The sequence below is a fragment of the Falco biarmicus genome, chromosome 1, assembly GCF_023638135.1.
Source record: "Falco biarmicus isolate bFalBia1 chromosome 1, bFalBia1.pri, whole genome shotgun sequence".
Classification (NCBI taxonomy): domain Eukaryota; kingdom Metazoa; phylum Chordata; class Aves; order Falconiformes; family Falconidae; genus Falco; species Falco biarmicus.
In genome coordinates this window covers 34,772,065-34,787,824 of record NC_079288.1, presented here as the reverse complement: position 1 = coordinate 34,787,824, position 15,760 = coordinate 34,772,065, and the positions used below count along the sequence as shown (strand labels likewise).

The 15,760-nt window shown below is 67.3% G+C and overlaps 1 protein-coding gene across 1 annotated transcript; it reads left to right on the top strand.

Moving 5' to 3' along the window:
* The first annotated feature begins 4,397 nt into the window (after positions 1–4,397).
* Positions 4,398–14,502, top strand: EMID1 (EMI domain containing 1). Its single transcript, XM_056326637.1, is given in 16 exon segments — positions 4,398–4,611; positions 6,928–7,041; positions 7,144–7,250; positions 9,335–9,421; positions 9,517–9,578; positions 9,667–9,729; positions 9,731–9,794; positions 10,333–10,437; positions 10,626–10,763; positions 10,994–11,080; positions 11,182–11,234; positions 11,335–11,388; positions 11,513–11,557; positions 11,639–11,683; positions 12,162–12,246; positions 14,238–14,502. Coding segments are annotated over 16 exon segments (1,380 nt in total). The 5' UTR covers positions 4,398–4,471; the 3' UTR covers positions 14,369–14,502.
* The last annotated feature ends 1,258 nt before the right edge of the window (positions 14,503–15,760 follow it).

The following is a 15,760-nucleotide window of genomic DNA, read 5'->3' as shown; positions in this document are numbered from 1 at the left end:
CTGGACATCCATACTGGGGCTGGGCACCCACACCAGGGCTGGGCACCCACACCAGGGACACACACCAGAGCCAGGCACCCACACCGGGGACACGCACCCACACTGGGGACACACACCGGAGCTGGGCACCCACACTGGTGCTGGGCACCCACACTGGGGACACACACCGGAGCTGGGCACCCACACTGGTGCTGGGCACCCACACTGGGGACACACACCAGGGCTGGGCACCCACACTAGGGACGCACACAGGGGCCTGGGCACCCACACCAGGGACCCACATCCGTTGTGGGTTCCTGGCCTGGAACCATGTGCACCAGCCACACATACACCCGCATCTGCAGTGGGCACAAGGACAGGACCCCCCACCCACACTGGGGACCCCCACCCTCAGCAGGGACCCCCACCAATGCTGGGCACCCATCACCCACACCAGGCAGTGGCACCCACAGGTGGCCCAGCCCTGGGGCACAGGCACACAGGGGTGTCAGAGCGGCGTCCCCCTTAGGGCATGTGGCTCTCACAGCCCCATGGGGACAATGAGTCACAGGGGGTGGCAGGAGGCCCTGAGCCATGGGGACACCCCAGTTTCTGCCACACTTGGCTCCCATTGCCACCCCCTTGGCTTGGGGACTAGCAGCTCTGCCTGCCTAGGGACAGATCTGGGGACAGGAGGGATCACGGAGTGATAGATCTGTGGGCAGATCTGGGGACAGAGGGGTTGTCACTCTGCTTGTACCATGGAGGGACAGATCTGGGGACAGCAGGGCTGTCACTTGGGTTCTGCCCGTGGAGTGATAGATCTGTGGGCAGATCTGGGGGTGGAGGGGTTGTTACTATGGCTCTGCCATGGAGGGACAGATCTGGGGACAGAAGGGCTGTCACCCTGACTGTGCCATGGAGGGACAGATCTGGGGACAGAGGGGCTGTCACTCTGGCTGTGCCCATAGGGGGACAGGTTTGGGGTGGAGGGTTTTTTACTCCAGCCATACCCACGGGGTGGTCAGATTTGGGGAGAGAGGGGTTGCCACTGTGGCAATGCCCATGGAGGGACAGACTGGGGACAGATCTGGGGACCGAGGGGTTGTCACTCTGGCTGTGCCCATGGGGGGACAGATCTGGGGACAGGTTTGGGGTGGAGGGTTTTTTACTCCAGCTGAATCCATGGGGAGGGCAGATTTGGGGAGAGAGGAGTTGCCACTGTGGTGATGCCCGTGGAGGGACAGACTGGGGACAGATCTGGGGACAGAGGGGTTGTCCCTCCCAGGCTCTGGCCGCCCCAGGGGGACACTCAAGAGCCGCAGGGCTGGCCCTGGGGGGGGGTGTGGGGCGGGGGCGGTGGCGAGCGACGGCCACCGTGGCCTCGCAGTGCCACCTGGTGGCCTCGGCCCGGCGGCGTGGCTGCCCGGGGTGGCACCGCGGGGTGCCCCGGCACGGTCCCTGCCCCTAGCCCCGAACCCCCAGCCCCGGGGCTGGGCAAGGGCTGCGCGGGGTCGAGCGTGGGGACACCCACCCGTCGCCGTCCCCACGGCGAGGGTACTCGGGTCCCCACCAGCCCACACGGGCAGGAGCCACCCACGGCCCCATCCACGCGATGAGCTGCACCCAGGTCTCATGCCAGGAGCTGGCTCCAAGGCAAATGGGGCTGGGGGCTGCCACCCTATGCCTCAGCTTAGGCAGGGGTGGGGGTCCCGGGGGGCTGCTCTTTGAGCCCCATCAGCAGCCTTGGGACCACCAGCAGCCCCTCCCCATCCCTGCGTGCCACAGCCCCCCCTGGGAACCAGGCTGGGAAGGCATGTGCTGTTTGGGGGGCAAATGGGGTCACAGAGGCAGTGGTGGGGGCACAGGGCAGGGCCCCACTGGCATTAATAGGCTGTAATTGCCCTGAGCAGCCCCACCTGCCCACCCCCCCACCAGCCACCCCCCACCCTGGCCCAGGAGCCTCGTTTAAGCTCAGCTGTGAGCTATGGGCCCTGCCTGGGTCATGGCATGGGGACCTGGAGGTGGTATGGGGACATGGACCCAGGGCAGGAACATGGTATGGGGACCTGGATCCAGGACATGGAGCTGGGGCAAGGAGATGGTGCTGGGACATGGCACAGGGACCTAGAACCAGGCTGGACCACACCTGAAGACCCCTGGAGGGATTCAAGCCATCAAGCAGGGGGTAGGCATGGGCGAGGGGACCCCAAGGCTGGGTGGTTGTCACTCAGGGGAGCTGTGGGGACAAGGTCCTGTGCAGCCTGAACCCCCACGTGCTCAGGGGACAGCCTGGGACAGCCATCAGGGAGCTGCAGAAGGGGGCTGCCCCTCTTTGTGGGACAAGGGGGACCCTAACCCCTAGGTGCCGAGGGGAGCCAGCCAAAGCCAAGCAGGCTCTGTCCCACCGGTGCTGAGTCCTGGCAGCATACCAGCCCTGTCCCCATGGTGTGTGGGGACACACACACACGTCACCCAGTGCGATACTTGCCTGCCCCCACCCAAGGGCCCCTGCTGGACCCCAGCCACCCGACTGTGCCTTGTTTAGTCTGAGGAGGAGCACGGGTGACCTTCGGCTCCTCCAAGCACCCACGAGGGTAAACAGCCCATCCCAGGCCCTGCAGCAAGGACACGCTGGGGGCCAGGCTGCCAGCGGCACTTCGGGGGGAGCAGGGAGGGGTTTGGGGACACCCTGATGCTCTAACCACCGGGGGGGGGCTGCCAGGCAGGGGGCCAGCAAGGGTCCCAGTGGGGAGCTGGGGCAATGGGTCACCCCCAGTGTGGGTCTGTGCTTTGGGGGTTCATCCCCCCTGCCTGTGCTGTGCCAGCTCCCCACTTACTCCCCCAGTCCAGGGGAAAGTGGCACCCATGGGTGGGGGGGTCTCATGGGCGTGCTTCCTCATCCACTCCGCTGCAGAGTCCTCCTGCCTTGCCTGTGCCTACCTCCCCCAAGCCCAGCTCCAGGCCTTCCCGGGCTCCCCCCATGCTGGGGCGGGGGAGGCGGGGTGGGCAGAATGCAGCTCCTCCTTGCACCCCCACCCCATAGATGGGGGGCTCAGATGCCTGGGTTCCCCGCTGTCTGCACGGGAAGGGACACAGTGGGTTAGCAGATGAGGACACCAGCCGGACACCTGGGTACCCTGGGGGGGGTGCTGACAGCCTTGATCAGGGGCCTGAGACCCCCACCCACACCCCCCAGAGGAGAGGGGTGGGGGGTCCCAGGGTGCTGCCAATGTGGTGACATGTCCCCAGACACACACACACATGCTGCCTGTAGGGCTGCCCCCCCACCTACTGACACCCGCAGCAGGGACCACCCACGTATGCCCATGCACAGACGTGGCCGCCTTGCACGCCCCGACACAGGGACCACACACGCACGCACACATGGAAGAGGCAGCCGGAAGAACAGCTGGAGACAGACAGACAGGCGGATGTACACGCACCCGCCTGCGTACACACACATACGCACACGCAGGCACGAACACACCTGTGTGTGCACAGACACGCTCCGGCCTGCAGCACACCGCATGCGGATGGGCACGCAGGCGTGAGGACACACAGAGGTGCACACATGTGTGGGCACCCCTGCACACGTTCATGCACTGAAGCACATGTATGTGTGTACCCAAGCACACAGACATGCACACACGTGCATACAGAGATGCACACATACATGTGTACCCAAGCACATGTGTGTATCCATACACATGCAGATGTGCACATGCATGTGTACCCATGCATGCACAGAAGCACACGTGGGAACCCATGCATGCACAAGCATGTGTGTACTCATGCACACACAGATGCGTACACAGACGCACACACAGATGTGTACCCACGCACACACAGACATACATACACCCATGCACACATAGATGTGTACACACTCGTGTACCCATGCACACACACAGACACACGTGTACCCGTGCAAACACAGATGCACACACGTGTACCCATGCACACACATACACGTGCAAACACATGTGTGCACACACATACGTGTGTACCCATGCCCATGCAGGGACGCACACACGCGTGTGTAGCCCCGCAGGGGACGCGGGGGGGCTCACACCCAGGGCACCCTGGCTTACACGGGAACCCAGGTGCCCATCGTGCCCCCTCCCTGCGCCGAGCCCCCCCACCCGGGCCCGCTGCCCCCGGGCTGTGCCTGGGCCGGGCCCCTCCAGGTCCTGCCCCCCCCCGGTCACTGTGTGCGTGTGTCCCCAGATCGTGCCCCCCCCACCCGGGGTCAGAGCGTGCGCGTCTCCCCAGATCGCGCCCCCCGTCCGTCTGTCCGTGCCGTCAGCGGGACCCCCGGGCGGCGGGGCGGAAGGCGGGGGGACGGGGGGTCCCTCCTCCTCCTCCTCCCCCTCCTCCTCCCACCCCCCCCCCTTCCTCCTCGCCCCGCTCCGCCCCGCCGCCCCCTCGGTGCCGGTGCCGGTGCCGGTGCCCGGGCAGCGCCGCCCCACGCCGAGCCCAGCGCAGCGGCATGGCGGGCCGTGGCCGGGGGCCCTGCCGCCGCTGCCCGCCGCTGCCCGTCCCCCTGGGGCTCTGCCTGTGCCTCTGCTGCCTGCTGCCGCCCGCCGCCGGCTCCTGGAGCCCGGCCGCGCTGCAGCCCGCCGCCCGCAGGTACCGCCGCCGGGGCCACCGGGGGCACGGGGGGCACCGGGGGCAGCGGGCACGGGGGGATGAAGCACCGGGGAGATGGAGCTCAGGCACCGCAGGGGGGCGGGCCGGGCACGGGGGGCACCGTGCATGGCACCGGGGAGAGGGGGATGCAGGCACCGGGGGGGGTCCGGTACCGCGGGGCTGCGGGTACTGGGGGGCACCGGCTGCTGGGGATGGCAGGGAAGAGGCTGCTTGGTCCGTGCTGCTGGGACTGCTGGGCCGGGGGCTTACTGGGGCGTACTGGGGCCAGCAGGACTTACTGGGGCTGGGGGTTACTGGGGCCAGCAGGTCTTACTGGGACTGGTATCACCGCTGGGGTTATCACAGCTACCAGGGCTAGCACGGTGCTGGGGCTACTGGGGCTGCCTGGGCACACTGGCGCTTCTGGGGCTACTGGGGCTGTCTGGGCACACTGGGGTTGCTGGGGTTACTGGGGCAGCCCGGGCATGCTGGGGTTACTGGGGTTGCTGGGGCAACCCGGGCACACTGGGGTTACTGGGACTACTGGGGCTGCCCAGAAACACTGGGGTTACTGGGGCTGCCCGGGCACACTGAGACCGTTGGGGCTGGCGCAGGGTGAGCGTCCCCGGCCCAGGGTCCTGCCTGGCCCCAGGAGTTGGCAGGGCTGGGGCAGCCCGCTGTCTGGTTCTGGGGGGCTGTGGTCCCTGTCCCCCCAGTCCCATCCCAGCGGAGCGGCAGGCAGGGTGGCGGGAGGGATGTTTACAGGAAATCTTTGGCTCTGGCCGTGTCTCCAGCACCGGATTGCCGGGACCTCCCGGTTCCGCTTGGGTCGGTGAGGCGACGGGCAGAAGCTGCCTCATTTCCCCTTCCCCTCCCGGCCAAGCCCAGGAAGCCCCCAGTGCCTTGGCACCACCCTGCCATGTCCCCCCCAGATCCCCGTGGCCCAGCACCCATCACCCTGCTGTTAGCACAGGAGGGCCTGTGAGCCCCCAACCCAGCCCTCTCCTTGGGCTAACACATCGCTGGGGTCCCACGTGCCTAAGCCGGCATGGGGGGCACAAAGCCAACAGGCTGGTTTGGGGAAGGGGGGTGGGATTGGGAGCCAGCCCCAGCCTGGGCTTTGCCCCAGGTGTGTGCATGCTCCGGCAGCAGAGCTCGGCCCGCTTGGTGCACGAGTGGTGGCCCAGCAGCGGGTGGGCCAGGTCAGGCCAGGCCATGCGAGCGCTTGCACGCCGATGCCCGCCAGCTCCTGCCCTGCTCCCCAGGAGGGCATTCCCCCACGTCCTCCCGCTGCCAGGCGGGAGGCAAAACGGGCCGGGACCCATCCCCATCCCCGCGGGCATCCAGCGCAGCTGGGGCTGGCACCACTGCTGCATCCTCAGCCGGAGCCGCCGGCGCGCCTGCATCCTGACCCAGCCCCTGTGCCATCCCTGTGCGCATCACCCAGGAGCTGGATGCCCGCCCAGGGGGGACAATGCTTGGGGTTGTCACCTTGGGTAAGGGGGGCTGGGGGTGCCGCTGCCCCCCAGAAACCCGCTTGGCATCATGAGGCAGCAGCAGAAGCCTGGAGACAGCCCCAACGGGCTCGGCGCTTTCATGGCGCTGGCACAGAGCCTGCCTGGGACGCTGCCCGGCCGGAAAGCCCTGTGCCACCCTGCTGTGCCCCCCCCCCGGCACCTCCCAGACAATTGTCCCCCCGCGGCGCCCACTCATCCCTGCCGCCACCGCCTCCCTGCTTGCAGGGGCTGTGCAGTGCTGTGGCGGTCCCAAAAAGCTTGGATTTTGACCCAAATTGCACAGCCTCGGAATTTGGAGCCACCAGATACAGCGAGTCCTGGCTGCCGCTGGGATGGGGGCACTCGGTGTTGTGGCACTGGTGTGTCCCCCCCCACCTCTGCAGGGGAAAACTGAGGCTGGGGGGATGCCCGGGGCAGGCAGGGTGGGCAGAGCCTGGCATGAGGAGCCGGCGTGGGGCAGGCAGGCGCCCAAAGAAAGGAGCCTTTGTGCAGGGTGGGCTGGGGGCGCGGGGGGGGCTCCGGGCCCCGCTCCAGGCCAGCCGATGCCAGTGCCATGCAGGGCTGGGAATGCAGCAGGAATGCAGGGCCCCAGCTCCCGCCTCCTGCCAGGGCAGCCCCTGCCCAGGGGGGTTCCCCACGGGCACCCCAAAAGTTGGAGGTGGGCGTCTCATGGGGTTATTTGGGAGGCAGGGTGCCCTGGGGTGGGAGGGGTGGGGGCACCCCAGGTGGAACTGCCACCTCCAGCAGCCCCACGGTGTCCCCGTGGCAGAGCTGATGGCACCAGTGGTTTCCTTTCCAGCAACTGGTGCTCCTACACGGTGACACGGACAGTGTCGTGCCACGTCCAGAATGGCACCTTCCTCCAACGGGTCTTTCAGGGCTGCCGCTGGCCCCTGGCCTGCAGCGGGGGCAGGTGAGCAGTGCCACCAAGGTCCCCTGGGCATCCCACCCCAACACCCTGGGGTGCTCCACTGCCCCAGGATGGGTCTGAAAACACTGCCCCACTCTGTGCCAGCAGCTACCGCACCATCGTCCGGCCCATCTACAGGGTGACCTACAAGACGCTGACAGCGCTGGAGTGGAGGTGCTGCCCTGGACACACCGGGGCCAACTGCGAGGAAGGTGGGAGCCAGCATGGCCGTGGGAAGGGGCCTCATCCTGCCCTGGCGGGGGCTTCTGGTCCTCTCCATGGCTGGGGTGGGATGGGGTGACCCAAGGGCTGTGCCTGGGCTGTGGGCCCTGGCCATCAGCATTGCTGCTGAGAGTGGGCAGGGTGGGGTGGGCAGAGAGGGACCCATGTGTGGGTGGGTGGGATGGCTGGGGGCACAGTCCTCTAGGGGGGTGCGTGGAGGGAGGGATGGAGGGAGGGATGTTCTTCTCTGTGGGTGGGTGAATGGATGGATGGATGGATGGATGGATGGATGGATGGATGGATGGATGGATGGATGGATGGATGAATGGTCGAGTGGGTGGATGGATGGATGTTCCTGTGGGTGGGTGGATGGATGAATGGATGGCTGTTCCTGTGGGTAGGTGGGTGGATGGATGGATGTTCCTGTGGGTGAGTGGATGGATGGATGGATGGATGTTCCTGTGGGTGGATGGATGGATGGATGTTCCCATGGGTGGGTGGATAGGTGGATGGATGGATGTCCCTATGGGTAGACAGCTGGCTGTCTGTGTCCATGGATGCATGAATGGATAAGCGGACGGATGGCTGGATGTCCCTGTGTGTGGATGGATAGGTAGGTGGATGAGTGGGTAGGTAGATAGACCGAGAGCAATTGCTGTGCATGGGTGGGTGGGCAGATGGGTGGGTGGGCAGATGGGTGGGTGGCCCTACGTTTGGCTGGATGGGTAGATGCAGGGGTGAGTGGGCAGATGGATGCTTGGCTGGCTCTGCTCAGCGGTGGGTAACCGGAAAGGTCAATAGATGGATGGCAAGAGGACAGACATTCCTGTCTGGGTGGGTGCGTGGCTGTGGCTGTGAGGGGGTGGCTGCCCGCCCACCCGCTGTCCCTGTGTGCAGCAGGGTGGCGGGTGGGCAGCTGCCTGCGCACGGGTGAATGAATGGGTGCAAGGCTGTGCCATGCATGGTGGGACAGGCACTGCTGCCTCAGCCGCTGGCCCCCAGCCTGCCTCCTTGCTGGGGGGGGCGGGGGGGGCTCTTTGTCCCCTTGTCCCCATTGTCGCTCCCATCCTCCTTCCTCCCGCTCTCCCTCGACCTCTGCTGCGGGTCCCCAGCCTGGCCCTGGCTCTGTGGGGCACAAAGAGATCAGGGGCTGTAGGGACAGTAGCTGGCACCCAGGGGTGGGGGCACCCTGGGGACAGCTGGGGGCCACCAAAGGCCTGCAGGACAGTAGCTGGCACCGGGGGCTCCGGAGCCAGCTGTGTGGCAGCAGCACAGGGGGAGGCGGGGGGCTCTTCCTCCCCCTCCTCCCCCTCCTCCTCCTCCATGCGTGCTTGGCCGGTTGCCCCACATCTGGGCCCGCTTAGGGCGGTGCTGGCTGTCCCTTGCAGCATGGCGGTGGCTGTGCCGAGGTGGGGTGGCAATGTGGGGGGGCACGATACCGCCAGCTCTGCTCCAGACACCCCTTTCCTGCCGTGCCGGGTGGCCCCAAGCTGCTGTCCCTAGGGTCCCTCGGTGGGGATGGAGGGCTGGGACATCATGATGGGTTGTGGATGTGGGAGGTGTCCCCAGGAACATGCCCCTGGCCCCAAGCCACCCCCTGAGCTGGGGCTGGGGGAAGTCTTGCTTGCCATGGGGGTGTTTGGGAGGATGGGGGGCAGCTGGGGGCCCTGGCTTGGGTTTAGGAGGTGGGTTGGGGGGATCTGGCTCAGGACCATGGGTGGGCTTGGGGGGTCTGGCTTAGGACCATGGGTGGGTTTGAGGGGAGGTCTTACTCAGGGTTATGAGGGTGGGACTGGGGGGATCTGGCTGATCACATGTAGGTTCAAGGGGGATCCAGTGTGGAACCACGGGCAGGTTTGGGGGGGTCTGCCCCAGGGGGGCCATGGATGGGCTTGGGGCTCCAGGGCTCACAGGGCAGAAGCAGTGGGAGCCCCTGCAACTCCCCCCTCCCCCCCCCCATTTTGGGTGAGAGGCAGCAGGCCTGCCCCGCCCCGTGGCCCTTGGAGGGTCTCCCACTGCAGGTGATGCACCGCGGAGGGGGTGTCCCTTTCCTGACCCCCCATTCCCTTGGCAGAGGCTCACTCCTTCCTCACCCTGCGGGACGCTGGGCGCCCCGGCACTGCCGCACGCCGGCCCTCCCTGCGCCCCACAGCTTTCTCAGGTGGGTCCCTCCCCAAGCCAGCCCCGTTGACATGGGCAAAGAGGGATGGGTGCCCCCCACCCCACTGCCTGTGCCCCCCCACTTTCCCCCTGCAGGGTGCCTGAACTGCAGCCGTGTTGAGGAGCTGACAGCCCGGCTTGCCACCCTCGAGGCTCAGGTACCTTGTCACTAATCTGGGCGGGGGGGGGGGTGTCACCTTATGGTCCCCCCTGCTGTGGCACCCAACCCTGCCATCTCTTTGCCAGGTGGCCCGGCTGTCAGTGGCCGAACCCCACACCTCCCCAGCACCCAAAGGCAGCACCCCGGGTGGGGGGGCCAGAGGCTGGGCAGCTCTGGGGGTCTCCAGCTGCCCGCGGGAGCCCTGGGGATGATGGTAAGGCAGGCAGCGCAGGCAGCTGCCACACACTTTCCCCCCCACCTGCATTCTGGGCGCTGGCAGTGGCAATGCCATGTCCTGTGGCACCCGCGGTGATGGCAGTGCCACCTGGCAGCACTGGCAGTGCCATTGCCAGGAAAAGCTCTCAGGTGTTACCAGTATCTGGGGGGGGGGGGGGCGGGGGACACCTGAGGGACTCCCCTCTTGGAGCTACTCACCTTGGGGGAACAGGCTGCAGTCCCATCCCAGCAGACAGTGGGGACAGCGGTGACATTGAGCCACATGTGGGGACCAGGCCAGCTCCAGGGGGGTCTGAAGGGCTTTGCGCCCCTCCCCGCTGCCCCGAGTGCTTTGGCATGGGGCAGGGTAGGGGCATGGCGTGCGTGCCCTTAGGGTGCCCCCCAGATGGATGCTCTCCCCATCCACACTGAGGTGGCAGCAGGGAGCTGTGCTGTGTGGTGGGGGTGGGGACTGGGTGTGGGGGGCACCCACTGGGGGGCTGTCCCCGAGGTGCTCCCCTGAGGGTGCTGCTCAGCTACAGGGACACACGGCTGGCGGGGACCCTCTGGCCCCAAGGGAGACGCGGGAGGACGGGGACCGTCAGGCATTCCTGGGGTGAAGGGTCCAGCGGGGCCACCAGGTAAGGGGGGGCAGGGAGCCCCGGTGGGAGGGGGGTCCCAGCCTGGGGGTCCCAGCCCTGTGCCTGGCTCCAGCTGGCAGATCCTGGGGGCTCCATACAGTGGTTTTGGGGCTCAGAAGGGCTCCAGTGCGGCACAGCCTGAGGCATTGGGCACCCCCCAATCTTCGTCCTCCTCTTCCTCCCTGCAGGTCCCCCTGGCCCCCCAGGACCACCTGGCCGGGATGGAGCCAGGGGGCTCCCTGGAGAGAAGGGGTCACCTGGACCCCCTGGACCCCCAGGGCCCCCTGCCCCTGTGGGGCCAGCAATAGCCCGCATGGCCGAGCCAAGTAAGAAGGGGCTGGGGTGAGGGGGACCAGGGTGGGCATGGGTGTCCTCCTTGGGCTGACCCCGGGGATGGGTCTGGGGGGGCAGCCTGGCTGTGGGGAGTGGACTGTGGGGTCCAGGGTGGGAGCATCACCCGGGCTGGAGGTGGTGTGGCAGCATCCTGCCCAGCCGGGTGGTGCTGGGAGCCCCAGGGGGGGTCTGGCCCCTGCCCACCACCCATGCTCTCCCCCAGGGGACCCGATCCTCTCCAACACCTTCACGGAAGCTGCCAGGGGCATCGTGGGTCCTGCCGGACCCCCTGGACCCGTGGGGCCAATGGGTGAGCCACCCCCCCTTCCCTGCCCCTCACCCTGGTACTGTGGGGGTGCCCCGGTGTGGGGGCACCTTGCCAGAGCTGAGCTGTGCCCCCTCTGCTTGCAGGTCCTCCCGGCCCCCCGGGTCCCATTGGGCCACCCGGCCCCCCAGGACCTGACGTAAGTGCCAGAGGCTCCGGGGTGGGGGTGGGGGGTATAGGGCAGGCTGAGCCCTGGACCCCCCCCTGCGGCTGATGGCACCCACCTTGTCCTTGCACAGGGTAGAGCCGGGGCACCCGGAGCTGCCGGCCCCCCCGGGGAGAAGGGAGACAGGGTGAGTGCCCACCAGCCCAGCACTGTGACACGAACTGGGGAGGTCTCAGCTGGTGGGGGGGGCTGCCAGCATCTGCCACGGTGGGGGCATCTGGCCATGCTGATGGGCACTCTCCCCTCTGCAGGGTCCCCAGGGCCACCCAGGCAGCCGTGGGCAGGACGGGGCACAGGTACGTTGCTGGGTCGGGCCCCCCCAGGCTGCAGCCCCCTATGCCCCCCCCCTGCCAGGCCCTCTCCTTTCTGTGTTTCAGGGCGAGCCGGGCCCCAGGGGCGAACCGGGAGAGAAGGGCACTTGGGTGAGTGGTGGGTGGCACTGGGGGGGACACATCTACTGACAGGGGTTGGCCACCCATGGGTGCTGTGGGGGGCGGTGATGGGCATGGATGAGACCCCTGGCCACCTGCCCTGCCCTCCTCATACCCCATCCTGGGACCCCAGTGATGGCATGGGGGTGACCAGTGCCCCACATCTTGTCCCTGGGATGCCCATGACAGAGTGGGGGTCCCCAGTGCTGCCCATGCCCCCCCCAGCACAGGGTGGCACAGAGCTGTGCTGGGCGCACAGGGTGGGCTCAGACCCTCCCCGGGGTAGGGCTGGGGGCCAGTGGCCCCCCCTTGGGGGTATCCCCAACTCCTTCCCCCGGCGTTGTGGTGAACCAGGGGGTGCCGGGAGGTGAGGGGTACCCACGTCCCCTCCGTGCCCCCTTGGGGGAGGTGGCCCGGGGCCATGCAGGGGTCTGGCCCCCCCTCACCCCCATCCCTCTCTTCTCCCCAGGGGGAGGGTTTGCACCAGCTCCGCGAGGCGCTGAAGATTTTAGCAGAGAGGGTTTTAATCTTGGAAACAATGATTGGGCTCTATGGTGAGTAGGGGGGGGCCAGCCCGGGCCACGGGAGGGGATGGGGACCACTGGGGTGGCCCCCACTCCATGGGGTGGCCCCCATCCCCACCAGCAGGTCACCAGGCCCCCATGACGTCATAGTGGCTCTTGGCTTGTTGATGTCATAGAGCTGCAGGAAGGGGGCTCTTGGCACCCCCTCCCTTCCACTGCAGGGGGGGCAGGCACCAGCCCCACCTTAGCTGTGGTGTGATGTCATTCAGGCACAGCTGGTGACATCATCACCCACGCTGCGACATCATGGCCAGCACTGGGGACTGCTCATAGGGCAAGGGCCACCAGGGCACCCCCTGCCTGCACCCACAGCTGGGCACCCCAGGACCCCCCCTCAGACACTGCCCAGGGTGCCCACCTTGGGCAGGGGCACCCATGACAGTCTCCATCTTGGGGACAAGGCAGTGGCGCCCCTGGGTGGGTTGGGGACATCTCCCCCCACATGTCTGAGGGCTCGGCATGTTGGGGGGGTTGGCAGAGGGATCACCCTGCTGGCACTTGCCCGGGCAGGGGACAGCTGCGTCTCCATTGGGGCACTGCTGGGGACATCGAGGCAGTTATGGCTGTCGCAGGGTCAGCACAAGGAACCCCCAGCCCCCCCCTCCCCAGGACCCACAGGGATGGGGGAGCCCCTCGCATCCCCCTGGGGCCATGGGAGCCCCCGGCACCCCTCTGAGACGAGAAGAACACCCTCCTGGGAGACCTGGCACCCCCCCCCGGCATTGCACCCGGCACCCCCCCACCGGGGCTGCACCCATGCTACGCTGCCCATGCCGTGCCACCCATGCCATGCTATGCCACCCATGCCATGTGCCACCCGTGCTGTGCCCACCGCGGGGCAAACGTGCGCTCTGCTCTGCTCTCTCACTCTCCCCCAGGCCAGTAGCTTCCAAACCCTCCTGCGGCAGCAGGCCCGGCTGGAGGTCCTGGCTAGAAGGGTCACCTTGCTGGAAGCCATCATCTGGCCAGGTAACCGTGCCACCTTCCCTCCTCCCCTCCCCGCATGAGCTGGGCATGCCGCGGCCACCCCCGGGAGCAGGCATGGAGCACAGGGGGCTGGAGCCCCTGGGAACAGGTCCCTGAACTTCCCCCCAGGCCAGGGGAGACCATGGAGCCCCTCTTGGATTGAGACAACCACATGAGACCCTCTTGGGCCAAGGGAAACCCTGGGGCTCCCCAAGGATCGAGGGAGACAATGGAGCCCTTCTCAACCCAAGGGAGACCCATGGGGACCCTCTTGGACCAAGGGAATCCCCGGAGTCCCCCAGGGCCAAGGGAGACCACGGAGACCTTCTTGGATTGAGAGAGATAACCATGAAGACCCTCTTGGACCAAGGGAAGCCCTGGAGCCCCTCTTGAACCAAGGGAGACTATGGAGCCCCTCTTGGATTGAGGGAGTGATCGTGGAGAACCTCTTGGCCCAAGGGAGATCATGGAACTCCCCAAGGATCAAGGGAGACCATGGAGCCTTTCTCAACCCAAGGGAGACCCTCTTGGCCCAAGGCAGTTCCTGGAACTTCCCCAAGGATGGCGGGAGCCCCCGGACCCCTGACTTGGCCCATGGAGACCCTGGTGCCCAGCCCCTGCCATGCCAGGGTACCCACTGCGGGGTGGCAGGTGCCCCCCACCCCCTTCCTCCCTCCGCTCCGCCTTCCAGCTGTGCTTGCCTGCAGGGGGGACCCCAGCTCTCAGGGTGCCGGATGGGGGTGCCAGGCAGGGGTGCCAGTTGGGGGGGGGTGTCTCGTGTGTGTGTCCCCCGCCCCAGTCCCAGTGTGCCTCTCCCAGCATGGGGGTCCCTGGGGACAGCCAGAGCCATGTGGCCAGGGAGCAATGAACCCCATTTCTGTGGGGTAGGGGACCCCCACCCACAGCAACCAATACTGGGGTCACTTTTGGGGGGTGGGGGTCTGACAGCCCACTGTCTCCTGCCACCTGACGCCTGTCCCCTTTCCTCCCCACAGAACCAGAGCCTGGCTCAGGCGGTGGCCCCCCCAGCACAGCGGCCCCCCGGCCACCCCGCGGCAAGCGTGGCAGCAGCCAACCCCCCTACCGCATTGTGGCCCCCCACCGTCAGCCCACCGGCAAGCAGTGACAGAGCCTGGGGGGGTCACCCACTGTCACCCCCCACCCTGTGCCCACCACCGTGCTGGTATGGGCAGCTGCATCACCCCATGGGGGGGCAGGACGAGGGTCACCCACCGGTGTCCCCCTGGCCCCACAGGGCACTTGGTGCTAGCTGGTGGCACGGCACCAGCCCCCGCCCCCCCCCCTCCGCTTTGTCCCCCATTGCTGCTGTTTGAACCCCCTCCAGGGAGGAGCAAAGGGGTGCCAGGGACCCCCTCACCCCCTTTCTGCCCCCCTCCCCCCAATGTGCAGCTGGGGGGTGCTTAATTGCTCTGCTGGCCCAAGGCCCTGCAGCCACCCCTGCCCTGGGGAAGGGGCTCTGGGAGGGGCTGGCATTGGGGACCCCCCGAGTGGGGACCCCGCTGCACCGCCTGCTTTGTCCCACTGCTTTCAGACCCTCAAGGTCATTAAACGCCTCCTGACCCCATGTCCTGTGGTGTCCCTTGGTGCCCTGGGGGACCTCCTTGGGTGACGCAGGCTCGTGGGGACATGGGTGGCTGAAGGGGGTCCCCTCTACCCACAGTGGATGGCTGGGGGCTGGGGGTAGGGTCCCATGGAGTGCCCCTGGGGCTGCCAATGGGTGGGACGGGGCCAGGGGGAGATGGGCTGTGGTGACCTGCAGGGAGACCAGGGGACACACAGCTGTGCCAGGACACCCATGGGACACCTGCTCACCTTGTGCCACCCATGGGATACCCACCCATGCCATACCACCCATGAGCACCCACCCACCCCGTGCCACCTATAGGACACCCGCCCACACTGTGCCACCCATGGGATGCCCACCCATGCCACACCACCTATGGGACACCCACCCACCCTGTGCCACCCATGCCACACCACCCATGGGACACCCACCCACCCCGTGCCACTCATGGGATGCCCACCCATGCCACACCACCCATGGGGCACCCACCCACAGCATGCCACCTATGGGATGCCCATCCATGTCATGCCACCCCTGGGACACCTGCCCATGCCACACCACCCATGGGACACCCACCCACCCTGGGACACCCCTGGGACACCCACCCATGCCACACATGGGCTGCAGGCCACACCGCAGCCCCCCAGCACCCAGGGGGGGCACAGGGCACTGGGGACACACGAGTGGCAGCTGTTGGGGACAGGGGCACCCCGGGGTGCCGTGCCAGCCAGGGCTGGCCCTGTGGCGTACCTGTGTCCCCACCTAGGTGGCCTCATGGGACACCACCAGCAGCATGGCAGGGTGCTGGCACACATGATGTCATACATGATGTCACGCAATGTCAGTCCGTCACGCGGGGCAGCGTGCAGCGCCAGGCACGGTGCGGGAGCTCACGTGGCCTGCGGCGTCACTTGCTAGCATGTGACACGCGAC